This window comes from Schistocerca gregaria, chromosome 8 (assembly GCF_023897955.1).
Source record: "Schistocerca gregaria isolate iqSchGreg1 chromosome 8, iqSchGreg1.2, whole genome shotgun sequence".
Taxonomy (NCBI): domain Eukaryota; kingdom Metazoa; phylum Arthropoda; class Insecta; order Orthoptera; family Acrididae; genus Schistocerca; species Schistocerca gregaria.
Window position 1 is genome coordinate 255,939,183 of NC_064927.1, and position 27,931 is coordinate 255,967,113.

General features: G+C 38.3%; 1 protein-coding gene across 1 annotated transcript in view; it reads left to right on the plus strand.

The window, feature by feature from the left end:
• The window catches only part of LOC126285435 (cubilin-like), a 780,558-nt gene that overhangs the window by 344,744 nt on the left and 407,883 nt on the right, over window positions 1-27,931 (plus strand). Inside the window, exons 30-32 of the mRNA XM_049984824.1 lie at window positions 9,626-9,807; window positions 25,896-26,064; window positions 26,622-26,803. Of these exons, the coding sequence (XP_049840781.1) occupies window positions 9,626-9,807; window positions 25,896-26,064; window positions 26,622-26,803 (533 nt within the window). The remainder of the gene's footprint in view (window positions 1-9,625; window positions 9,808-25,895; window positions 26,065-26,621; window positions 26,804-27,931) is intronic.

Below are 27,931 nucleotides of genomic sequence, written 5' to 3' on the forward strand. Positions count from 1 at the left end.
GCAGGCATAGATGAAGTGCCACTCTGTGTACTTCAAGAATGCATAGGCAGATATAATCCCCACTAAGTGGCATAATAAGTGAATTCTTCAATTCCAGCAACTTTCCATAGCATCTGAAACAGGCAAGGATTCTGCCTCTACTAAAGAAAGGTCATGCAGAAGATACAACAACTGCAAGCCCAATTCTCTGTTGTAATCATTCTCAAAAATAAAAGAACAAATTATGAAAGACAGTCTAATGAAATACTTGAATAAATATAAAATCCTCAGTGAAGCACAGTTCTTTTCCTGAAGTAAAGAGTACAGAACCTGACTAGAGTTTACAAAAATGGTAGCTGATGCACTAGACAATAATGAATGTGTCACAGGCATATTTGTAGATGTAAAACTATGAAAAGCCTTTGATACTGGTGACCTAAACATTCTACTAAGAAAAACCAGAATCATTAGCAATAAAAGAAATTGTTAATGATGGGTTCTGATCATACCTAGAAACCAGTATACAAAGAATAAAGGTAGCACAGGCTTCAAATAAAGTAAAATTTTTAATGAAATGTGTTTTAAATCCCAAGTATATTAACTTAATAGTTCCTTAGGGCCAATATTGTTTTGTTCTACATCAGTGACTTTCCTGACAGTCAAACAATGGAAAAACCAGGATGGAAGGTAACAATGTGTGATAAGGAAAGTTGCTACTCACCGTATAGCAAAGATGCTGAGGTGCAGATAGGCACAACAAAAAGACTGTCACAAATATAGCTTTTAGCTAGTAAGGCCTCCATCAAAATTAGACAATAAACACACACACATACACACATGCATACACAACTTACACACATATGACTGCAGTCTCAGGCAACTGAGGCCACACTGCCTGGAATTGCAGTCATATGTGTGTAAGTTGCGTATGCATGTGTGTATGTGTGTGTGTTGTCTGATTTTGATGAAAGCCTATCTGGCTGAAAGTTATATTTGTGACAGTCTTTTCGTTGTGCCTATCTGCAAACTCAGCATCTCCGCTATATGATGAGTAGCAACTTTCCTTCTCACAATGTTGTTCTTTCCCTGATAATGTTAGACATGGGAAAAAGTTCTTTTTGCTGATTACAGCAACATTGTAATCACAGATAAAACACCTGAACCCCTAGTAAAAAAAAAGCAAATGGAACTGTAAAGGATGTTTCCAATTTGTCATGATGCAATAAACTTACTCTGAACAAACAGTAAGTGTGAACTTCAGCGTAAAGGGGAAATACAATACTGTAAAGTTAAATGTGGATGAAACTTTCGCCATTATAATAATAATTAAAAGTAGTAACTGAGCTCAATAAAAATTTCATTTTGCCCTCTAACTAAAACAGAAATGAATGTATGAGAAGCACTAAATGTGACAGAACGGTGCCTAGTTAGAAGTATACAGTTATTTTGTCACTTCAGCCAGTAGTTTTCAGATGGAAAGTTACATTAAGAGTGATATGGTGGTAAAACAGAATTTACAGGTACTATTAAAACTCTTTACGTCTGTACCTACATACATATTTAGCAAGCCACCGTATAGGAGAGGGTACCTTGCACCACCGCTAGTCATTGCCTTTCCCATTCCAAATGCAAATACAGCGATGGAATAAAATGACTGTCTGTATGCCTCCGTATGGGTCATACAATTTATCTTATCTTGTATGTTGGTGGTAGTAGAAATGTTATGCAGTCTAGAAAATACTGGTTCTCTAAATTTTCTCAATAGTGTTTTGCAGAAAGAATGTCGTCTTCCTTTCAGGAATTCCCACCAGTGTTCAGGAAACATCTCGAAAATACTCTGTGTCAAATGAACTTACTAGTAACAAATCTAGCAGCATGCTTCTGAGGAACTTCAGTGTTTTCCTTTTATCTTACTTGGAGGGGATCACAAACACTCAAGCAGTACTCAAGAATTGGTCACACTAGTGTTCTGTATATGGTCTCCTTTATAAATGAGCTACGGTTTCCTAGACAACCCACAATAAAATGATGTAGAACATTTGCCTTCCCTACAACCGATCCTACGTGCTTGTTCCATTTCATATTGTTTTGCAAAATTACACCTAGATGATGATGATGACCTAGATATGTAACTTTGACAAAGGAAATCAGTGTATTGTATAGATGTCTGTGAACAGAGCAATGGAGGAATTACGATATAACCCTGTTCTTTTGTGGATTAATCTGGATATAATGATATTACTTTGTTATGAAGCAGAACGATTAATGTCACTGGTTTTTGTTTAAAGTAATAAAGAACTATTACTGTGTGAGAAATTCATATAGTATTACAGATTGGAATACATTCAGTATAATAATTTCTTTTATGGTAGAAATTTTGGTAGGTGGTTGTTACAGAGTCTGTGTGGTTATGAGTTACATTTTTTCACATGGTTTATCAAGCCAATGGCAGCCCAGCATCTCTTGCCACATGTTTCACAGGTATATGTAGCTGCTCAGCCAGGAGCAGTGGTAGCATTGCAAAGCTTTTTCTGCCTTAATCTATTTAACAAGCCTTTATCATGCTTCGACACTCCAGATGATATATCATAATGCCTTTCTGGTCTCATGCTAGCGTGTGCCTCCCACCTGTTGGTGCTGATGCCAAAGCTCATCATATATCATTTAAAGGAGTCTTTGAACCTGAATACAGTTGTCACAACTCCTCCAATGCCAGCATCCATCTCCTTGTCAACAGACATGTTTGATTCAATAGTGGATCCTAGGTAGCAGATGTTATCCATGACCTGCCTAGTAGTTACATCTAATGTGATATTTGACTGTGTGTTAGCACTCTGAACCATAATTATGGTCTTTCTACTGTTTACACTCTTCAAGAATAGGTGGCATGCATTACTAGAACTTGATACTAGCTCTTGCAACCTCTTTTGCAGAGATTGCAAGAATTGCTGCATCATCAGTTTATAAGCAGAGGGGGAAAAAAAAGAAGAAAAAAAATAATAAAATAAAGTTGCCAACACACAGCCTTGTCTAACACCGTTCATATTGAAAGGTTTGGATATATTACCATCAAAGATTACAGAGCCATGCATATTGTCATGAAAAGATCTTATTAAGGACAGCAAAGTTCATGGACATTCAGTTTTTTCCAATTTTTTCCCTGCCTACTGATGGTGTCAAGGGCTTTGCTGAGATTGATGAAAGCCACATATAATGGCAGGATAAGTTGCTGAAGTACCCAAAGCTACTGAAGAAATGTTGATCTCTTCTGAGTATAGGTTATCATAGTGCTGCACCCATCTATCTAGCTACTTGTTTTTATCATTGACTGTGTCACCATAAACATCTTTTATTGCAGAGTACATCCTGCTTGTTGGCCCTATGGCCATTCTGATGCCTTGATACATGCCATGGAAATCTCCTTTGTCATGGCAGATCTGACTATATTTGCAAAGGCTGGTCCATTATCTGTTTGCACAGTGAGAAGAAACTTGGTGCAGCCCTTGTATGTGGCTATTGATCATTGGTCTTTAAGATTATTCATAAGCTGTGTATGAGCATTGTGTTTCTTGTCTATATATGGGCACGGTTCGCTTTCACATTCCGCAAACCAGTCGCTGAAAATGAGTCTCATCAGGCTTCCCAAATGTTCTAATAGATGTTTGCATAATATATTCTTTATTCAGATTCCACATGTATTCGTTGCTCTGCACAGTTATCAAGGGCTCGTGATTCAGTTTTGTCTGAATATCTTCTCTGAACTTTTTTTATAGTGCATCATCTTCAATGGCTTTGGTGTTGATCTTCATTCATCAACAAACGCTCTGAGCTGAGTGAGTCATCTTTGGTGTGAACCCTGATTTGGTCTTAACTAAAGAGTGATCAGTTTCACAGTCAGCACTGTGATATGTATAGGGACATGATGTAGGTCACATCTTCTGGTTATGATGAAGTCAGTTTGATGACAATGGCCTGAATATTAGTGTTTCCACGTTACTTTGGGCATGGCTATGTTCCAGAAGTAAGTGTTGGTGATGCAGCATGAAAGAGAGCTACAAAGCTCCAGCAGTCACTGAACATTCTCATTCATATTTCCAGTGCTGTGTGGTCTTTGATTTCGGTTGCCACTTTCACAGTGGGAGCATATGCTCAGATTAATGTGATCTGGCCTGATGTTGTCCTTGATCTTAAAATTGTTTAATCATTCAAAAATAGATTTTGGTTGTTCGTAGCAGCTAAGGAGACTGTTTTGCACTGCAAAGCCAACTCCATGCTCACATCTTTCTTCAATTACTCTCCCTTTCCAGAAAAAGGTGTAATTTTCTCGACTCAGGCTGCCTTTCCCTGAGAGACAAGTTTCCGGTAATGCAGCCACATCAGTGTGAAGAAGCAGCAGTTCTCTGTCAATTATGGCTGTTTTACTGACTACAGGGGCTGCATCTGTAGGAGTGTCATGTCTGGGTAACATTGTTCTGACACCCCAAGTGGCAAATTGTGTTACTGAGTTGTTGGTTTTGTTCATATGAGCTACTTTATTGTTGTTTTTCCCAGGTGCCTCAGTAACCCACCTTGTATCAAGCACCGTGAGATGCTTGCTGCTCCATACACCCATAGAAGTGCAAGGTGGGGGATGAGCTAGTACCTTTTTGACTGGGGGCTGCCCAGCTCGAGGTGGGTGGTAACCAGTTAATTAGCTGCAATCCTTCTTCGCGTCAACTGCTGTTTGGGACTTCACCCACAACCTCAGACTAGGGTCCTGCATCAAACCCCACAGAACTGGGATGAGAGAGATAGGAAACTGAAAACAGCGATGGGCCTTGAAAGCTAATACCTTTGGGTATTAAAAAAAAAAAAAAAAAAATCCAGTTGAGGCCGACAGGAAAGTAAACAGGAAGGGTCTGACAGAAGTAAGAGGTAGTAGTGTCAGACACAGATGCCATCCGTTAACTTCTAGATGAAGTCGCTTGGTGAAGTGTGCTTTATAGAAAAAGTATCTGCTGGCCTACTGATCTTTAGATTGAATGTTAATCTTCACATTTGTTCAAAAAATGGCTCTGAGCACTATGCAACTTAACTTCTGAGGTCATCAGTCATCTAGAACTTAGAACTAATTAAACCTAACTAACCTAAGGACATCACACACATCCATGCCCAGGGCAGCATTCGAACCTGCAACCGTAGCGTTGCTCGGTTCCAAACTGTAGCACCTAGAACCGCACGGCCACTCCTGCCGGCTTCACATTTGTTAACGTTATCCTTTCTATGTTTGTTTAATTTTACAAACATTTGAGCTATTTGAAATAGCTTAAAACGGCTCTGTTAAAGATGCAACATCATCTAATGGATTTGGCATCAACAAATTTCTCCACATTCCTTCAGAACTACCCTCTTAACCCTCCTCAATCTGTGGCTTCTGTGCAGAATTATGGCCTTTCATTCCAGTTGTTAGAACATAGAGACATAGAGCTTCAACTGCAGACTTACATCTACCCACAATCTTCCTGCTTCTGTTTCTTCCCTCTCCACTGTTCACCTCCATATTAATTCAGGGCTTGTCTCTCTGTTGTATGTCATTTGCAAAGCATGTATCCAGCCAATTCTATTTTCTAATCTTTATCTGTATATCCACAGACTTCTCTTTTATATGTTACCACAGCTATTCATTGGAAATTACATTCAGCCAAATTACACTCAGGATTCTTCATAACCACCAGTTTGTAAATGTCAGTATTTCTTGGTGATTAATTTTGTCATCTTTCAGGTTTCATATCTGTACAGTAACACTGATTTTACGTTGCTGCTGAACATTCAGGAAAATCTTTTCCTGATGAGATCCAGTTCGATGAAGGCTATGTTTGCTTTCTTGATGCCACTGCAGGCATCCTCCTCAATTGACCTAATGCTCCTGAGAAATGTGAAGTCATCAGCCTCCTTACATTCCTTCCATTCATTGAGAACTTCCTAACAATTGTTGTATTTAGTCATAGAGATATGGTCTTTCTTACATTTATAGACAACCCAACTCATCCCATCACTTCCTACAAATCTTTTAGTTTGTCATTCATGTGCCTGAATACTCGAGACAAGAGACAAACATTATCGGTAAAATATATGTCATCTAGTTGATCTGTGATTCTTCAGTTTATTCCCTTCTTTGTCTTCATTTGTGTTTCTCTTCGCTTCACCTATCACATTGTAGATGGTAGATGGAGAGAGTACACATCCCTGTTTTACCCCAGACCTCATGCTAATGGGTGATATCAGGTTCCCTTTGTACTTTATTTCACTGGAGTATGTGTTATATGTACACTGCATTATTTTGATGATCATATGTGATATACCACAGTTTGACCTGGTTTTCCACATGCTTCCTCTTAACACTGAATGAAATGTGTTTTCATAGTCTATGAATTCTAGATGTAGACTAGCCACTTATTCCATACACTGTTGAATAATGATTTGTAGTGTATTCATCTGATCTACACAGATTGGTTCATACAAAGCCCAGCTTGTTCTCTTTGCATGCAGCTTCCGAGGTGGTCCTTAAGGCTATTTATCATGATTCATGACAGCACTTTTCTAGGAATGGATGACAACATGAATCCTCTCCAGTTATTGCAATTTTGTCATCTCCCTTCTTTGGATGTTTGCTACAATTGCTATCTTCTATTCTTCTGCCATTTTTCTCTGCTCCAGATCTGGTGTCTTTGATACCTATTCTTTCAGAAGTTCTGGCAGAATACTGTCTGGCCCCAGAGCCTTGCCACATTCTATTTGCTTTAGGGTGACTCTGGTCTCGTCTCTGTTAGGTAGTGCACCCTTATCTCTTGTGTTCAAATGTCCATGTTATCCTTCAGTTTTTCAGTTGCATTGATCAGCTGGGTTCCTGCCTTGTTTTTCACTGGCAGTATTTTGCACCCTTCTTCCTTTCTAGCATTCTTGTGGCCTGGTAAAGCTCTTTTATGTCTCCTTTTCTTGCAGCCTGTCTATTTCCTTTGACCTACTCTTATACTCCTGTCACCTCTTGATCAACTCTGGTATATTCTGCATAGAGCTCAGTCTCTTGCCTCCTGTGTCTAGTTTACTACATTCATTTTTGCTTTCAAATTTTTTCTTTCTCCCTCTTTTTTCCAGGTCTCCTCACTCATTCAGTCTTTTCCTTTTCTGTCTCTGGACCCAATTGTCTTTTCGGCAGTTTCAAGAATTGTTCTCATGACTTTCTACTGATGCTCTTGTATTCCATCCTCCACTCCGTTGAGTGCTTTGTACCTATTTTGCAGTTCTAGTCTAAATTCCTGTTTGATCTTAGGGTCTTTTAGCTTTGAGGTATCAAACTTCTTCTTTAGGATAGCAAGTTTCTTCTTTGAGGCTAAGATTTTCAAACACATTTGGGCTAGTATCAAACAGTTGTCACTGCCTATGTCAGCTCCCCTTTTATTTCTAATGCCCAGAAAAGCTCTTTCCCATTTCTCACTTATAGCTAAGTAGTTGATCTGATTCTGCATCTTGTGGTCAGTCAGCGCCCACAAGGATATATGTCATTTTTCTGTGGAAACACATTCCACCTGTGGCTAATTCATTGCTTGCGCACAGCTCCTTAAACTATTCACCATTTGCATTAGTCTCTCCAATTCTGTGTCTTTCCATTATGGGCTCCACTCTATCAATCCTTCTCACTCTCTGCCCTCTGTGCTAAAGATAAAAATTATTGGCTTGTGCCAATCCTATATCAGACAGTTCATTGTAGAAAATTTGTTAAAATATTTGTATAGTATTAGCTTACACTGAGCTATGTACTGTATGCATACATCTCTTCAGATATACAGGGTAAAAAGTATTTAAACCGACAAACTCTGGGAGGTTGTAGGTGACATCAAAACAAACATTTTTCCCTAATGTCATTTTTTCCTGTGAGGATTATTTAAACTGATAGAGGCCATATTACGCTCTTCAGTTGTTAGAGGCCGTATTATGATCTTCAGTTGTTACAGGGTGTATTACGCTCTCCAGTTGTAGGCAACTGCTATCCACCAGTGTAGTAGTGCATTGTCTGTGTTTACTAATGGAGCAATAAACTTGGAGTGAGTACACTGATATGGTTGGTGCATACTACGTAGCGCACTGCAACGGATGTGCTGCACAGCGGGTTTATCAACAACAATATCCTAATCGCCATATCCCGCATCATACGATCTTTGCTGCTGTGTACCAACATCTGCATGAGACTGGGTCATTTAGCAGATTACCTGGACAGGGCCGCTGTTGCACGGTAAGAATGGTGCAATTTGAGGAAGCTGTCTTGCAGCATGTGGTTCGGGATCCTTCAATCAGCACTCATGCAATTGCACGTAACATGGGGACGAATCAGACAAATGTAAGAACACTCCTTCGAGAGCAATTTTTACGTCCATTTCATTTAAGCATGTCCACAACCTGGAACCAGTTGATTATCCACCCAGAGCACAGTTTTCGCAGTGGGACCTGGAACAGTGTGAAATGTATCCTACATTTTCATCCTCTGTGTTATTTACCGATGTAGCAACATTTGGGCATGATGGAGTCATCAACATGCACTGTTTGCATGTTTGGAGTGAGGATAACCCACATGCCACTGTAGCTAGCACTCATCAAGTGCGGTTCTTTGTTAATGTGTGGATCGATGTTGTTGAGGACTGTTTAATTGGGCCATATCTGCTACCTAGGCTGTTAAATGGCATGCACTATTACAATTTTTTCACCAGAGCATTGCCAGAATTGCTGGAAGACGTCCCGCTCCCTACAAGACAACGCATGTGGTTCCAACATGACAGGGCGCCGGCACATTTCAGTCGTGTTGTGCATCAATTCCTGGACCGACGGTTCCCAGAAACGTGGATTGACAGGTGTAGTCCTGTGCCATGGCCTGCTCAGTCCCCAGATATGTCCCCTCTGGAATTTTTTTGTGTGGGGAGAGATGCACAACCTTGTTTATGCAACTCCTGTTGCATCAAAAGAGGATCTGGTTGCCCAGATAATAGCAGCAACATGAACAATTCAGGATACTCCTGGGGTTTTTGCGCATGTCACATAGAACATGATCCGATGGTTCCACCTTTGTTTACGTGTCAATGGATGTGTTTTTGAAAATCTACTGTAATTGAAATTGGGTTGTGTTAACGTGTTGCCTCTTGGTCATAAAAAAATGGAAAAGTGTTTGTTGGTTTAGTTAATTTGCCACCAGAGAAATCTTTCTCTATGGGTTTAAATATTCCTCATAGGAAAAATGACGGGGAAAAATCTTTGTTTTGATGTCCCCTACAACCTCACAGAGTTTGTCAGTCTATATACTTTTCACCCTGTATAATCATCCAATTTTCTTAAATGAAACAGTTTTCAATAAGGCAATATAACGGTTTGTTTTTCACGCTGCTTCACCAAAGAAGACAGTAATGGGATTACAGATATTCAGAGAAAGCTGATCATAGATGTAATTACAAGGATATTAAGTTGTTTATGGAGACCAGAATAAAGCACACAGTAGAAGATTCAAATTAATTATCCATATTAAATTACTTGTATTTCTTTGTCCTTCATCACATATACACCGTTGTGTAATTGCATAATTACAACTAATATTTTCTTTTATGCTTTTTGTAAATGTTTAAAGGATGTGGTGGCCATCTGGAGCGACCTTTTGGAGAATTTACATCTCCTTCATATCCTAATCACTACCCAGATAATGTTCTATGTGAGTGGCTCATCACCGTTGAATGGGGCAATAGTGTACAACTCACCATTGAAGACTTCAGTATGGAACGCACCCCAGACTGCGGTTTGGATTCACTCACGGTATTGTGACACTGTTTGTCTCATCCAAATAAAATTATTGATGAAAAATATTTGAGTCCATATACTTAATCTCAATTTTCTGTGTGTGTCTGTTTACTTGTGTCTTTATCTTATCCTATCGTTTGGTGCTACCCATGCGTTATGTGCAGTTTCATCACTTGTGTTGTATTTGATTCTAATATTTTATTTGAAGTGAAACATGATGGTTTAAAGTATTTGTATAAAGAACTACTCATGTTAGTTATTACCCTCTCTTTATTGTGCTTTCTCTTTACTTTTGGCTTCTTGTTGCCTGGTTTTTCCCATCTCCACCCACATCTTTTTCACTCATTCTTTAATACATTAGGTTTTCAGATCTTGTAAGTTCTATCACATCTTTGTTCAGTTAGCAGCTTTTTTCTTCCTCTCTTGTAGTTTTGTTTTGGTCTGTTCTTTTTTGTATGAATGCAATGTATGTTCTTGTTTGATTTGACTGGGCAGTTCAGCTGGCATTCTGGGAGTTGGCACCAGCAAAATATATTTAATTTATTTTAATTTAATTTGTCGTGTTCTGTTGAAAGGTGTGGGCCAGTTATTGTCATTGAATCAGTCACTACATAAGTAAGTGACAGCTGATCTGAAAATTTAAAAATCAGAAAACATACTGTGAAAATTAAGAGAAGAAACTAAAAAATCCTTACAATCATGCAAATTTGTCAGTTCTACTCGAAGCATATTGAAAGTGAAATTTTCTTATATTGCACAACTGTGGATGTATTGGTATAAGAAATATTATTTGTAGAAACTATTTATCTGTCTAGTGTTCACTGACTGACAGTGACAGTCCATATTATTGACCACAAATTCCAATGGAGACAATGCTTATCTAAATGGTTAACACTCAGAAGGCCAGTTATTTAGAAGATTTATGGGCCTAGAAAACAAGCCATTTATGCCACAATTGAAAGTATTACTGACACATCTGTGTTTTATATTACTTAAAGGGTAATACATACAAAAAAGACCATGCTTCAAGGTTTAGTTTTCATATTTACTTTAGTTCTTTGATAGGTTACAAATTTTAAAATAACGAAAACAGAAAGTATAATTTTTATTTGGAAAGAAAGTGTGAAGTGTGTTATTGATCAATTTCATATGTGTTTTGCTTTTTATGGAAAAGTCAGCAGGATTCTGGCTTGCAGAGAGGTATGTTGCTCTCTAAAGAACAGTAGTTTGATCCTTTCCTGTGCTTGTTTTGCCAGTTGTCTCATTTTCACCAAACAAATCTTGCAAACCAGTGTTGGATGCTGCCTCATCATGAGAGTCATCTGTAAAAAAGGACAAGACAAAGACAAATAAATCAGAACTAAGCTGTAGTTATAGCATCAGTATCTCTAGCAACAATGTTAGTGATGAAAAATTGTAGCAAGCTGCAGTTTACCTAAATATGAATATTCTTCAGACTATTTCCACTCATATATTTCTCTCCAAACCAGAATCATTGAATTCTTCCTCTTGAGCTTCCAAAATTAATTGTTCAATCAACAAATATGACTGTCATATTTTTTTCAGAATTAACAATAAACTGTGAAACCTGATGAATACATGCATGACACTGACAACAATGTGATCACCCAACCGCTCAGCCAGTTCTGACTGGCAGCTGTTCACTGCTGTTTCTTTCAAAATAATTGTAGAAATTGACAACAGAAGAAAACACTTGTCAATGAACAGATAGCGAGATGTTCGTACATTGTTCTCATAAGAAATGAGTTCAGGTTTTGACTGATAGGTGGGTCGTGCATTGGGAAAATCTCAATGTGAACTATACTCATGCACGGCCTTATGAACATAGTGTTGTGGCTTGAGCTGTGCTCGGGCTTGGTCACCAAAGTCTTAAGCTAAAATTCCAAGGAGCTGCAGCAATGGTCTTCACAAAGTTATTGATGTGCAGATAGGCCTGATTGCCTTTTTCTGGTGTAAGAATATACTTTGTGAATGCATATAGTGTTGTCTCAGAATATGATACTGCAGGATGTAATAGAGTGAAAGTAAGCAAAGTAAACAAACTTTTACTTTTCATCAGATTCAGTAACGATTGTGCAAATAGTAAACTTAAAGAGCATTTTAGGACTCTGAATATGATACTTGAAAGAGAGCTTTTCATCTATTGTCAGTCCCAAGAGTTTAAGTGTTTCAATTACACTAATTATTTGTTCACCTTCTCACAATAACATTTGTTATTACTGCGTGCACTGTGTTTTATTGTTGTTAAGTGTCAATCAGTTTTCTGTGAGCTACAAGCCAATATTATCCACCATCCATCTGTACAACCTGCATCTACATCCACATGTATGTGATTACTCTGCTATTCACAATAAAGTGCCTAGCAGAAGGTTCAATGAAGCACCTTCAAGCTGTCTCTCTACCGTTCCACTCTCGAACAGCACCCGGGAAAAATGAGCACTTAAATTTTTCTGTGCAAGCCCTGATTTCTCTCATTTTATCATGATCGTTTCTCCCTATCTAGGTGGGTGGCAACAGAATGTTTTCGCAAATGGAGGAGAACACAACAAAAAATGCCTTTGTTTTAATGATTGCCACACCAATTCATGTATCATGTCTGTGAGATTATTTCCCCTATTTTCCAATAATACAAAACGAGCTGCCCTTCTTTGTACTTTTTCAGTGTCATCCGTCAGTCCCACCTGATGCGGATCCCACACCACACCACAATACTCCAGAATAGGGCAGACAAGTGTGGTGTAAGCAGTCTCTTTAGTAGACCTGTTGCACCTTCTAAGTGTTCCACCAATGAATCACGGTCTTTGGTTTGCTCTACCCACAATATTATCTATGTTATTGTTCCAATGTAGGTTATTTGTAATTGTAATCCCTAAGTACTTAGCTGAATTTATGGCCTTCAGATTTGTGTGACTTATTCCGTAGTCAAAATTTTGCAGATGTCTTTTAGTACTCACGTGAATAACTTCACACTTTTCTTTATTCATGGTTAATTGTCACTTTTCACACCATACAGATATCTTATCTAAATCATTTTGCAAGTCGTTTTGATCATCTGATGACTTTACAAGACAGTAAATGACAGAATCATCTGCAAACAATCTAAGATGGCTACTCAGATTGTCTCCTATGTCGTTAATATAGATCAGGAACAATAGAGGGCCTATAACACTTCCTCGGGGAATTCCGGATATTACTTCTGTTTTACTCGATGACTTTCCATCTATTACTATGAACTGTGGCCTTTATGACAGGAAATCACGAATCCAGTCGCACAACTGAGTCAATACTCCGTAGGCATGCAGTTTGGTTTGAAGATGCTTGTGAGGAACGGTGTCGAAAGCCTTCTGAAAATCTAAAACTATGGAATCAATTTGACATCCCCTGTCGATAGCACTTATTACTTCATGAGTATAAGGAGTTAGTTGTGTTTCACAAGAACGATATTTTCTGAATCCGTGCTGACTATGTGTCAATAAATCATTTTCTTCGAGGTACTTCAAAATGTTCGACTATAGTATATGTTCCCAAACCCTACTGTAAATTGACGTTAGTGATATAGGCCTGTAATTCAGCAGATTGCTCCTACTTCCCTTTTTGGGTATTGGTGTGACTTGAGCAAATTTCCAGTTATTAGGTACAGATCTTTCTGTGAGTAAGTTGTTGTATATAATTGCTAAATACAGAGCTATTTTATCAGCACACTCTGAGAGGAACCTGACTGGTAAGCAATATGGACTGGAGGCTTTGCCTTTATTAACACCGAGGGTATCTACGTTTCTCATTGTGGTAGATGTTCTTGACTGGAATTCAGGAATATTTACTTCGTCTTCTTTGGTACAGTTTCAGTAAACTGTGTATAATAACTCTGCTTTAGTGGCACTGTCATCAGTAACTTCACCGTTGTAATCACACGGTGAAGGTATTGATTGCGTCTTGCCACTGGTGTGCTTTATGTATGAGCAGAATCTCTTTGGGTTTTCTGCCAGATTTCATTGTAGAAATTATTAAAAGCATCTCGCATTGGAAGTATGTGCTATATTTCAAACTTCTGTAAAACTTTGCCAATCTTGGGGATTTTGCATTCTTTTAAATATGTCATGCTTTTTTCATTGCTTCTGCAACAATGATCTGACCAATTTTGTGTACCATGGGGGACCAGTACCATCAATTATTAATTTATGTGGTATATGTCTCTCAGTTGCTGTCTATACTATCACTTTGAAAACATTCCACAACTTTTCTACACTTACATGATCAAATTGGAAGGAGTGAAGACTGTCTCTTAAAAAGGCGTTAAGAGCATTTTTATCAGCTTTTTTAAATAGATATACTTTGTGTTTCTTTTTGACGGTTGTAGGTGTTATGGTATTCAGTCTAGCAGCAACTGCCTTGTGGTCGCTAATCCCTGTATTCGTCACAATACTCCCTCTTTGTCCAGGATTATTTGTTGCTAAAAGGTCAAGTATGCTTTCGCAACCATTTACACTTTGAGTGGGCTCATGAACTAATTGTTCAAAATATTTGCTGAGAAAGCAGTTAGTACAATTTTGGATGACGTTTTATGCCTGCCGCCAGCTTTAAATGTATAATTTTTCCAGCCTATTGAGGGTAAGTTGAAGTCAACACTGACTATAATTGTATGAGCGGGGTACTTACTGGAAATGAAACTCAAGTTTTCTTTGAACTGTTCAGCAACTATATCTTCTGAGTTGGGGGCCAGTAAAACGATCCAATTAATAGTTTAGTCTGATTGTCAGGTATAACCTCTACCCATACGATTTCACACAAACTTTCTACTTCAATTTTGCTACAAGGCAAACTACCTCTGACAGCAATAAATACTCCACCTGAATGAAATTTTTACTCTCAGCAGAATTTGTGCTGATATGAAGCTTTCTGGCAGTTTAAACCTGTGTGCCAGACTGAGACTCAAACTCAACAGCTTTGACTTTGGTAGGCAGGTGCTCTACCGACTGATTATAAGATACCCAAGCACGACTCATAACTCATCCTCACACCTTTACTTCCACCTGGAGAAAAGGATATTGTGGATGCAGGTTTTTGCCATAGCCTAGGGGATGTTTCCACGATGAAATTTTCACTCTGAAACACTCTGAGCTGATATGAAACTTCCTATCAAATTAAAATTGTATGCCAGACCAAGGTACTGGTGGAAGTAAATCTGGAAGAATGGGTTGTGAGCCTTGCTTGTGTAGCTTAGTCAGTAGAGCACTTGCACGCAAAAGGCAAAGGTCCTGAGTTTGTCTCAGTCTGTCACACAATTTTAACCTGTCACTCCACCACAGACTGAAAATTTCATTCTGGAAACATACCCCATGCCATGGCTAAGCCATGACTCCACAGTATCCATTCTTGCAGGAGTGCTAGTCTTGTACGTTTTGCAGAAGAGCTTCTGTGAAGTTTGGGAGGTAGGAGATGAGGTACTCTGAATATCTGCTGACATCAGCTAGTGAGATCACATTGTGTGAGCTATGATTGACTTATAAAAACACATCACAGTCTGTTTCAGTGCATTGGAAACTAACCTGTTGTGGATGGTGTAATTCAAATTTATACTTTCGTAATACAAAAATATGCTGCTTACATGCTGCTGTGCATCAGAGATCTTTCCAAAACACTTCCCAACTAAAATGCTGGGAGCTCTATATTGGTGTATAAATCCTTAACCATTCCAAGGATTGATAAGTTTTACAGTTCCAAGAGAAAGTATACACCTGGTAAAATGTGTATTTTTAACCAGGAATTCCCTGGGAATCTGGTAAGTTTTTCCTTATCCTTGTATATACCCTGAATTATGCGTGCACTGACAATTCCTTACGCAACACAACAGATGTTCACTTTCAATTCAGTTCATTTAAATACCCTATTTGCTAACTCTTTGCCATTACATTACCTGTGTTTCAAAGTGACACTTTCATCATTTGCAACTGGACAAATTTTGAAAACAATTTTGAATCACCAGATTTAAACAAATGGCACACCATTAACATAAAGGGAGAGTTTCAGTGAACACAGATATCGATAAAACTAACTAACTTATACATAAACTGGTCACAAGGTAAAAATTTCATGGATCTGCTTCATCTAAATTAATAACATTTGTCACAAAATGCAAGAAAAGCTTCAGTAGTAACCAAGCAAAAGAGGATCGGAACAATAGAAACACAGTACACTCTCTGTGTGCATGGCTTGCAGAATTTATCTGTCATGTATTGTCAGCACAAACTTGTAAGTCTCTGAAGTAGTTGCTTTTTCCAACACCTGCATGCAGTTTCCTGTTCTCGTTACAAGCATATTCTGATGTTCATGTCTAAATAAACAACTTTGACATTAATATACCAATCTGTAAGATTGCCGGGAGATCCAATGGATTGTCTGGCTGCCTGTAATGCTGTTGTTCATTTAACACTACTTGGGAGGCAAATGTAATCATTGTAAATAAAGTAAACAAAGGGAGAAAGATCAACTGTAAATTTCTCCAAGAATCAGATGTGTAGCAGTACTCTTTAACTTCTATCCACATGAACTTTCTGACAGTTTGTCCGGAAAGTTCTGCTATGCCTACAACCTAATTCTTGCCATACAACATAAAGTACTGGATCCGACAGAAGGGGTTACAGTTATATCTGTGGGAGGCTTATTTCAAAATCTGGAGCCTCAAACCTAGTCCAAACAAAACAGTGATGTCTTGCTTTATTTTGAATAATTATCTGGTGAAAATGAAGATGAACATACGCTTCAGAGAGAGAGAGTTATTCATTGTAAATGGAACTCAAAATATCTAGGTGTCATCTTCGACCTTTCATCTTTCAAGTAACATGTTCTGAATCTAGCTCAGAAATTGAAGACTTATAACAACATCCTCCATCATTAATTTGGAACTATCCGGGGATTCTCAGCAACTACGCTGCATTCTTGAGACTTCGATTTGGTGAATGCAAGTGGTGAATATTGTGCATTTGTGTGGATGAACAGACACCATACAAAGCTTATCAATACCCAGCTGAATACTGCCATACACATAATATCTGGTGCTATCAGAGCTACACCAGTTCATTGGATTCCACTGTTAACCTGTATCATGCAAGCGTAGTGCTATTATGAGAGAATACAAAAAGATCTCCAGAAATCCTAAACCATACACATATAAGGAACTGTGACTTTAAAATCTTAAAAGGCTGCAATCACAACATCCTACTGCACATGATGCTTCTGACATGGTTACGAGAGGTCTCAAATCTCTCAAAGAATGGGAAGATTGATGTGAGGCAGTAACAGACGTGCACCTGCATAACTTTGTCTCAGGGACTAAGCTCCCAAGTGGGTTTCACAAGCCTGAATTGCCCCAGATTGAATCCAAATGACCTGCGGCACGTGCAGTGATATATTCCACAAGTGGAACAAGCTGGCCAATCAGAATTGTGACAACAGACTTTCCCACCAGACTATACATCACGTTTTCAGTGACAGACAGATTAAAGCATGGCAAAGTGAAGATTTCCTGTTAACAACACCAAAGGCTGTGCACTAGATTGTAAAACTAGACTCTCAGTTATGAAATACATGTATCCTTTGAAATTATTTGCTGACTGTGAATTATTGGTATCAGCTGTGTTAGGTACATAGCTACTACCCAAAGATACAGAGATACTACCCATTAGTGCCATATGAAAATTTGTGCCAGACCAGGACTCGAACCAACACAAATGTTCATATGTCATTATTGAGTAGTAGGTCTGTACCTAATACAGCCGATGTCAAGGAATTTGCAGTCAGCAAATTAATTTTCAAAAATTTAGACTCCTGCGGATTGTCAAAAGTGTCTGTTATTTCAGACATGCATGTAAACATGTAACCTTGTGAAGCACATTGTTTCTCATTTGTACTTATGTATATATTTCTATGTATATCTTGACAATTCAGTGTGTTAGCCTGATGCTAAATAATAGTAAAAATAGTAACAATAATTTAATATACCAAAGAAAATAATCAGTTTTTGAATATATAATGTAACTGTATAGATAAAAAATGTTCTAACCAAATGGCAGCATGAGAACGCACAGATATAGACTTTAAGGATATTTTTAAGCTCCTTCTTCTGGTAGATGGGTTGAAGGGAAAGATAGATGGATGAAGGAAAAGGAGTGACGATATTTGATAAATGGGGAATGTTTGGAAAAGTCATCCAGAACTCTGCATCAGGGGAGACTTACCACATGGGATGAGAAAGAAAGACTGATTATCAGGGACTGCAGATGATGAGGTTTGAAAGCCAGAGAGCTGAAAGGTGGAAGATGGGATAATCAGCAAAATACAGATTACTGAAAAAGTATTGTGCAAGAGTTAATAAGAGCAGAAAGCTAAATGCATTGTATGTCGTAGGGGTGGGGAGCTGGAAGTGGGAGGATAGACAAGTCAGAAAGTAAGAGGTACAAAAAACTGAAAGGAAGTGAAGAAAGGAATAATTATTGAGCACAAATGCTGAGACTGAATAAATTATCTCAAATAAAGGCCAGGTGGGTGGCGATAACCAAGGACCTGTAACGCCAGTTGTCAAGTGCAGAGTCATGAGAAAATGGCATCTGTAGGCTGACAACTTGGTGGTAGCTGTACCAATTTAAAAGGCCAAACACCATTTACATAACAGCTGGTACAAGACGTGCTGTTTCGCAGGTGGCTGTGCCTTTGATAGTATATGATTTGCCAGTTATGGGGGTGGTTTAGGTGGTGGCAGGAGGGTTGGATAGGGTGTCTTGCAGTGGGGACAATAACAGGTGCAGGAGCCATAGGGTAAGGAAATGGGGGCAGAAGGAGTATAAGGTCTGACCATGACATTGTGGGGATTGGGGGTGAACTGAAAAGCTTTCTGGTTGTGGTGGGCAAAATCTTAGACAGAATAGCACTTTGCAATCCAATCCCAAAATATTTTCAACAGCAAACCTGATATTGAACCATGCCTTGAACAGTTCGGACTGTGATCCTAACTTGATTCACTGTCACTACCTCAAAATCATCCCTTACAAGCCTTCCAAGAATTCCTTACCTCAGCTTAGCTTCACAATCATTCCTCAGGTACCTACAAATCCCTAACTTGTCCTCTTCAGACATCTAGGCTCTTAATTTTCTAAAAAGTTATGGCTCCATCATTATCCTCCAAGCAGACATGGTATCTGTCACTGTGGTACTTGATCGATGGGACTATTATATAAGATAGGGTCTACGTCAGCTGTCTGACACCAATATGTACAGCATTTGCCATCAGGGTCCCATGCCTGTGATATAAACTGACCTACAGCCCCTCCTTAAAACTTCAGGCCACTCACAACAACTAAAACCTCAATCCACAGAACTTCTCATCCCACAAAAACCACACATCCTCACCTTTTACCTTCTTAGAATCCATAAACCCAATTACACTGGTCCTCCCACAGCTGCTGCCTTCAAAGCATCCACCAAACATTCATCTGCCGTAGTTGATCAACACCTGCAGCCCATGGCACAAAGACGTTTGCCTGTCACCATGAATGCCACCTCTCTCTATACCATAATCTCCCGTGTACATGGTCTGTCCACTGCTGAACATTATCTCAACAAGTGCCCACCTGATTCCAAATCTATGACATCCTTCCATCATCCTTCAACTTAATAATTACCAACAACTACTTTACCTCTGAAGGCAGACATACAAACACATCTGGCGCACGATCATGGGAGTCATGGAAACCAGGATGGCTCCTTTCCCTGCCAATCCTTTCATGGGTTGCTGATAAGGTTCTCCCCTGGGATCCAGTGGTTTCTTGCCAGTAAAGTGGGCTGTATGGTGTGCAAAAACTGTGACAGGAAAAAAAAAAATAACAAAAATTATGAACAATGCAAAAAAAAAGTGATAGGAAAAAATTACAGCAATAAATTGTGATGGGGAAAGATTATGTAAAAGATATAAAAGCAGACAGAAGCTTAAGAACACTGCAAACAGAAAGAAGAATTCATTGGAAACAGTGGCATCTAATGTGTTTTGAAAATAAAATAATGCAGGCCGTAACACTCAATCAGTGCAGTTTGGTGAAAAACAAATGCACAAAAATGTGAAAGTATCAAATACAAGCAAGGTAAGTGGTCGGCGAAAAAAAAAAGTTGTCAGATTTGCAAATAATTCTGTGACACATGATCAATAAGGATAATTAGCAAGATAGAATTACTGACAAAACATTGTGCAAGAGGTTTATAAGAGCAGAAAGGAAACCACATTGTACCTCATGGAGGAGGGGTGGGGTGGGGGATAGCGTGTATGTATGTGTGTGAGGGGGAGGAGATAGACAGGTCACAAAATCAGAAAATAAAAGGTGTGTACAAGTAAAAGGGAGTGAAAAAAGGAAAAGTTATTGTGCAGTAATTCTGAGGCTGAAAAAATTAACTTGAATTTAAGACTGATGGATGACAATAATGAAGAACATGGTGTAACACCAGTTTCCATCTTCAGAGTTCTACAAAATCTGTGGGAAGAATCCAAATGGCATGTCCGTAGAAACAGGCATCTAGTTCCCAGTACTGTTTCACAATCCTTTCACTGATCCCTACAATGAGACCCTGATGCACCCTCAACTGAACTCCACACACATTGTTCCCTAAAACCTGATGACTCCACATTATCATCACAGCAGATAGAAGATCTATCAGTGGGGTACTTGGTCGATTGAAGTATGCAAGCAAGGATCTATGTCAGCTGTCTGTGACTCCTCTACATACTTCATCTGCCATAGAGGTCCTGTCCCTGTGATACAAACTGACCTACAGTCCCTCCTTAAAACTTCCGGGCACTCACAAGAACAAACACCTCAATCGATATAACTTTTTACCCCACCCAAACCATGCATTCTGACCTTTTACCTCCTTTCTAAGTTATTTAATGTATTTGTATGGAGTGTAGCCACGTATCGAAGTTAAACATAGACGATAAATTGTTTGGACAAGAAGAGAATTGAAGCTTTCGAAATGTGGTGCTACAAAATACTGCTGAAGATTAGATGGGTATTTCACATAACTAATGAGGAGGTATTGAATAGAATTGGGGAAAAGAGGAGTTTGTGGCACAACTTTACTAGAAGAAGGGATCGTCAGATAGTGAAGGGAGACGAAAATTTAATAGTCATGGTTGACTGGAATTCAATAGTAGGGAAAAGAAGAGAAGGAAACGTAGTAGGTGAATATGGATTGGGAGTAAGAAATGAAAGAGGAAGCCACCCGGTAGAATTTTCCACAGAGCACAACGTAATCATAGCTAACACTTGCTTCAAGAATTATAGAAGAAGGCTGTATACATGGAAGAGGCCTGGAGATACTAGAAGGTGTCAGATAGGTTATATAATAGTAAGACTCAGATTTAGGAACCAGGTTTTAAATTGTAAGACATTTCCAGGGGCAGATGTGGACTCTGACCACAATCTATTGGTTATGAACTGTAGATTAAAACTGAAGAAATTGCAAAAAGGTGGGAATTTAAGGAGATGGGATCTGTATAAATTGACTAAACCAGAGGTTGTACAGAATTTCAGGGCCAGCAGAAGGGAACAATTGACAGGAATGGGGGAAAGAAATACAGTAGAAGAAGAATGGGTATCTTTGAGGGATGGAATACTGAAGGTAGCAGAGGATCAAGTAGGTAAAAAGACGAGGGCTAGTAGAAAGCCTTGGGCAACAGATGAAATATTGAATTTAATTGATGAAAGGAGAAAATATAAAAATGCAGTATTTGAACCAGACAAAAAGGAATAGAAATGTCTCAAAAATGAGATCGACATGAAGTGCAAAATGGCTAAGCAGGGATGGCTAGAGGACACATGTAAGGATGTAGAAGATTGTCTCACTAGGGGTAAGATAGATACTGCCTACAGGAAAATTAAAGAGACCTTTGGAGAACAGAAACCACTTGTACGAATATCAAAAGCTCAGGTGGAAACCCAGTTCTATGCAAAGAAGGCAAAGCAGAAAGTTGGAAGGAGTGTATAGAGGGTCCATACAAGGGCGATGTACTTGAGGACAATATTATGGAAATGGAAGAGGATGTAGATGAAGATGAAATGGGAGATATGATACTGCGTGAATAGTTTGACAGAGCACTGAAAGACCTAAGTCGAAACAAGGCCCCGGGAGCAGACAACATACCATTAGAACTACTGAAAACCTTGGGAGAGTCAGTCCTGACAAAACTCTACCATCTGGTGAGCAAGATGTATGAGACAGGAGAAATACCTTCAGACTTCAAGAAAAGGATAATAATTCCAATCTCAAAGAAAGCAGGTGTTCACAGATGTGAAAATTACCGAACTATCAGCTTAATAAGTCACAGCTGGAAAAATACTATCGCGAATTCTTTACAGACAAATGGAAAAACTGGTAGAAGCCAACCACAGTGAAGATCAATTTGGATTCTGTAGAAATATTTTAACATGTGAGGTAAGACTGACCCTATGACTTATCTTAGAAGGTAGATTAAGGAAAGGCAAACCTACATTTCTAGCACTTATAGACTTAGAGAAACTTTTGACAATGTTGACTGGAATACACTCTTTTTAAATTCTGAAGTTGGAAGGGGTAAAATACAGGGAGCGAATGGCTATTTACAATTTGTACACAAACCAGATGGCAGTTATAAGAGTCTAGGGCCATGTGAGGGAAGCAGTGGTTGGGAAGGGAGTGAGACAGGGTTGTAGTCTCTCCCCAATGTTATTCAATCTGTATATTGAACAAGTAGTAAAGGAATCAAAAGAAAAAATTCAGAGTAGGTATTGAAATCCATGGAGAAGAAATAAAAACTTTCAGGTTAGCCGATGACATTGTAATTCTGTCAGAGACAGCAAAGGACTTGGAAGAACAGTTGAATGGAATGGACAGTGTCTTGAAAGGAGGATATAAGATGAACATCAACAAAATCAAAATGAAGATAGTGGAATGTAGTCAAAGTAAGTCGGATGATGCTGAGGGAATTAGATTAGGAAATGAGACACTTAAAGTAGTAAAGGAGCTTTGCTATTTGGTGAGCAAAATAGCTGATGATGGTCAATAAAATGTTGACTGGCAATGGCAAGAAAAGCATTTCTGAGGAAGAGAAAATTATTAACATTGAGTGTAGATTTAAGTGTCAGGAATTCAGTTCTGAAAGTATTTGCATGGAGTGTAGCCATGTATGGAAGTGAAACATGGACGATAAATAGTTTGGACAAGAAGAGAATAGAAGCTTTCGAAATGTGGTGCTACAGAAGAATGCTGAAGATTAAATGGGTAGATCACATAAGTAATGAGGAGGTATTGAATAGAATTGTCGAGAATAAGAGTTTGTGGCACAACTTGACTAGAAGAAGGGATCGGTTGGTAGGACATGTTCTGAGGCATCAAGAGATAATCAATTTAGTATTGGAGGGCAACGTGGAGGGTGAAAATCATAGAGGGAGGCCAAGAGATGAATACAGTAAGCGGATTCAAAAGGATGTAGGTTGCAGTAGGTACTGGAAGATGAAGAAACTTGCACAAGATAGAGTAGCATGGAGAACTGCATCAAACTAGTCTCAGGACTGAAGACCACAACAACAACAACAAAGGTCCACAAATCCAACACTTCCCCCATCCCATAGTTGCCAGCTTTAAAACAACCACTGAACAAATATCTACCTTAGTTGATCACCACATGCAGCCTGTAGTACAGACTTCCTATGTATGTTTAAGTCACCAACCATTTCCTAGATCATCTGAAATCTGTTCCCATCTTGCTCCCATCACACACCTTGCTTTTCACCACTGATGCCACCTCACTCTATACCAACATCCTCCATGTACATTTTCTATCTGTTGTTGAACTTTAGCACCGCCAGTGCTTCCCTGATTCTATACCTTGTGAAGTGCTTCCTGTTCATCTTAATCAACTTGTTACCATTGATGCCATGACTTTCTGTACCAAAATCTCCCATATAATTGGCCAGTCTGCTGATGGATATTACCTTGATCGATGTCCTTGTTGTTTCAAACCCATGACTTATTTCCTGCTCACATTAACCAACTTCATAGTTTCAAACAACTGCTTTACTTCTGAGGAACAGACATACAAACAGATTAGGTGCATGGCCATGAGAGCCAGCATGTCTCCTTCCTATGCCAAAGTTTCATGGGTCCCTTGGTCTGTCCTGGGATCCATAAAACTTCAGGACCTGGTTTGATTTAGATGTGTTGATGACATCTTTACTATATGAAGGTGATGCTGATTTGTTAAAATTTCTGGAATCTCTAAATACCTTCTCCTTATTAGATTTCACTTGATCCTATTCTCATTCCCATGCCACTTTTCTTCATGTTGACCTTATCTTCACTAAGAATTAACCTACACATTTCTGTTCACATTAAACCTACTAAAAACAACAGAACTTGTATTGTGACAGTTTCCATCCATTCCATGTGATATGATCCCTCTCATTCAACCTTATCATTTGAGGTAAACATTTTTGTTCCAATGCAGACTCTTAACAATAGTAAACCAAAACTCTTACTCAACCTTCACTGGATGTAATTATGACAGTTTCAAATGTACATTTACCAGGTCATCACCTCCAGCCCTGGTACATCTTATACCTCGAAAAAACAACTTAGAAGTATTATATTGGTTCTGAATTTATTAATCAATTACTTCAGCAAAGGTATGACTTAAACTCCATGCTCCTTCTGCTCCCTTTTCCCAGCCTTATGGCTCCTACCCCTGTAAGTGTTCCCCCTGTAAGACTTGGCCTATCCCCCTTCCTACCACCAGTTATACAAGCCCTCTGACTGGCAAAACATATACTAGAAAGGCATAGACACCTGTGAAAAGACACATGTCATGTACCAGCTATTATGTAAACACTGTTTGAGCTTTTTCATTGGTATGAGGATTACCATTTTATCATTTAAAGTTAATGAACATAGATAGAAGGTGTATACTCACAAGACATAATATCCTGTTGCAGAGCATGCTCTTCAATATGACAAGTCATGAGCACAGTGTCTTTTACATGACATGTACCATCAGGATTCTTCCCCAGACACAATTTTCTCAGAACATAACAGGTGTGAAGTGACATTAGGATATTGCTCTTGGCTTCACCACCCACCTGTCTTGATTTACGTTAATTTCTTCAGTCTCAGTATTTCTTCTCAGTTATTATTCCTTTCTTCACTCCCTTTTAGTTTTCTATATATTTTATTTCCTGATCTGCCTTTTTTCCCCACCTTCTACCTTTACTGCATACAATGCACATAGCTTTCTGCTCTTATTAACTCTTGCATGATATTGTGTCAGCAATCTCTCTCTTGTATATTATGCTACCTTCCATTTGTGAGGTCTAAGTTTTTCATCTTGTCCGCTGGAGTACCCAACCATCCTGTCCAATAAGTCTGCTCTGACCCAGGGCTGATGGTGGCTTTTCTGAACTTTCTCTATTTCCTAAACCTCACTAATTCTTCTCCTTCATCCTTCTTCCTTCCTCTTCAGGGCCTGTGACAGAAGAAGGAGCCACTGGCTCCAAAAGCTTGCACATTTGTTTAACCTTTATATATGTTTTCTGGTGCCGCTGCTTGATGAGTAGATTTTTATCCATCCAATTACATTATTTTTTCAAAAATTGATTATTATTGTTGATATATTAAATGGTTTGAAGATATTTTTGTTTATTATGAATCTTTGTACTTGGTTCGCTTTATAATACTTGTGTGTAATTGCTTCTCCTCTATATTTTCCACTCAAAAAACTGTTTTGCAATGGTTGATTTAAATGTGTGATAATGGCAATCTGTAATATCTATGATAAAAATCTCCCTTTGTGTAAAGCTGGCACCAGTGAAACAGATCACCAATTAGGTATTTTTCTTGTGTTTCAACTATTGAAAATTTCAATCTTTTTGAAAATGCTCCATGATTAACTGACAAATTAGCAGTTCATATCAGTGGTTTATGAATGTGAAGAATAGTATTTTGATTAATTTCTTCTTAAATCCTCTTTATTGAACATTTTGATCTGTTGCTAATTAGAGCTTTTTTTACAGATATATGGTGGTGTAGATGACACAGCACCCCAACTCACCCAGCTCTGTCATACCCAAGAAAAAGCAATGAATTACTCATCATCTGGAAATAATATGTTTATTCGATTTGTCAGTGACTGGGTTTATTCTGGTAGAGGCTTTAAAGCTTCTTACAAGACAGTAGCATCACGTAAGCCATTTTTATCATAACCATTGAAGTAACTGCGATTCAGTAGTTATTCTAACATAATTTCAAAATCGTTTTAAATGTGTACATTAAGAACTACAGTAATAAAATAATTGTTCAAGTGTTATTACTATTAACATGAGTTTTAAAGAATGGGTATGACACATGTTGATTCATTGATTGTGATTCCAAATGCTTGTATATGATACCAGTAAGTAAAGTATACATTTTCCTTTTGTTTTCAAAGTGCAGTTTGAATGGCTGATTTAGTACATTCGTATATCAGTATTTTAGGTATTTTCTGTAATGAATATCTTTGTAAATGTGGCAGAACATACTAGATTTTTCAAATAGTACAGCACTTTGCACTTACATATTTCATATGTATTTATCAAGCTTTTGAAATAATTTCAGTTGTGTAAATGTGTGTTCCACGTATGCTGTAAGAAACATCTTCAGTTCCATTATTCGTTTTTACACTGTTCTGCAAATGTAAAATGAAAAAGATGAAACAGTCTAGGGATTATGTTATAAAATGAATTCCTTTTCACTATTTTCAGGTTGTGGTGGTCATTTAACAACTCCAAAAGGGTCAATTCATTCAAGCAATTATCCGAACAATTATGACCCCTATGATGACTGCATGTGGCTGATTGAAGTTGACACTAATCATCGAATCAATTTTACAGTCAGTGACATTGACATGGAATCCAGCTCAGATTGTTATTATGATTACCTTGCAGTAAGTTTTGATTTTCTCTTTTACAACCATATTGATTAAATGCAAGTAATTTCCATTCAGGATCGCAGAATTGTCTGATAATGGGATGGATTCCTTCAGAAAGTGAAATTTTGGTTGTTTCTGTGTTTCTCTATTTATTTGGTGCTACAAAGCAGCTGAAGTATGAATAACTGATGCTACTCTCCTTTTGAATACAGCTCTTCAGTTTTCCCCAACTCTTCTTCTTAACACTGTGAGTAGGGTAGTTGTGGTCTTAAAACAAAAGGAGAATAGTGCATTGAGTGCTGGAATCAAAGATTCAATGAACAGCAGTGCAGGCTAAGAGGTGGGTTTGTACTGTTCAGAGATACACTATTTTGCTGTCTTGTACATAACCCAAATGTGGCCTGGATTGGAAAGCTGTGGTTGTTCTTTACAGCAGGTTGTGGTTGACTCCCCATTGTCTTCCTGTTCGAGTTGATCTATGCCTTCATCTCAGGTGGTTCCTTTGTTGATGAGATGGTAAACTCCAGCTTTCCTATTTGCCATGGATTTGGAAGTAATGGTTCAGTTTGCTATTAATAGTAATGTTGAGCAGAACTTTCTTACATCTCAGCTGTATGTGACACTTTCACATACCATCAACTATGAGTTCTTATGGATTTTTACTTTTCTTCTTACAACTTCCATAGATCTCAAAATTCTGTTGGACTTGCATAATATCTTCATGTGCTAAATTTGTGTTCTGACAATGAAAGAAAATGAAGTCAAGAGCCCTGATCCCATAGTTAGACCTTCTTATGTTCATAAACAAATTGGCACTTTTGTCTCACTAAAGGATGACCTTGCTGGTATGCTGATTGAAGAACACCACAGTTTGGCTACCAGAAAACTGTTGCACTCATAATTTATTCACTGACACAAAATATTCTGTAATTACTATCAAGACATGAGAGTTTTCAGGAATGCGGATGTTTTATATTAATGCTCAGATTGAGACACAGCAAACAACTTCTGTAAAATTTTCCTAAGGACAAATTTTGACTAGTGCTAATCTACTCTAATAATTATGGACATTAACTTCAAGATTACTTCATATATCTATATGTCCATCTCCAGGGCTGACTCTTTATATAATAGCATTGACTA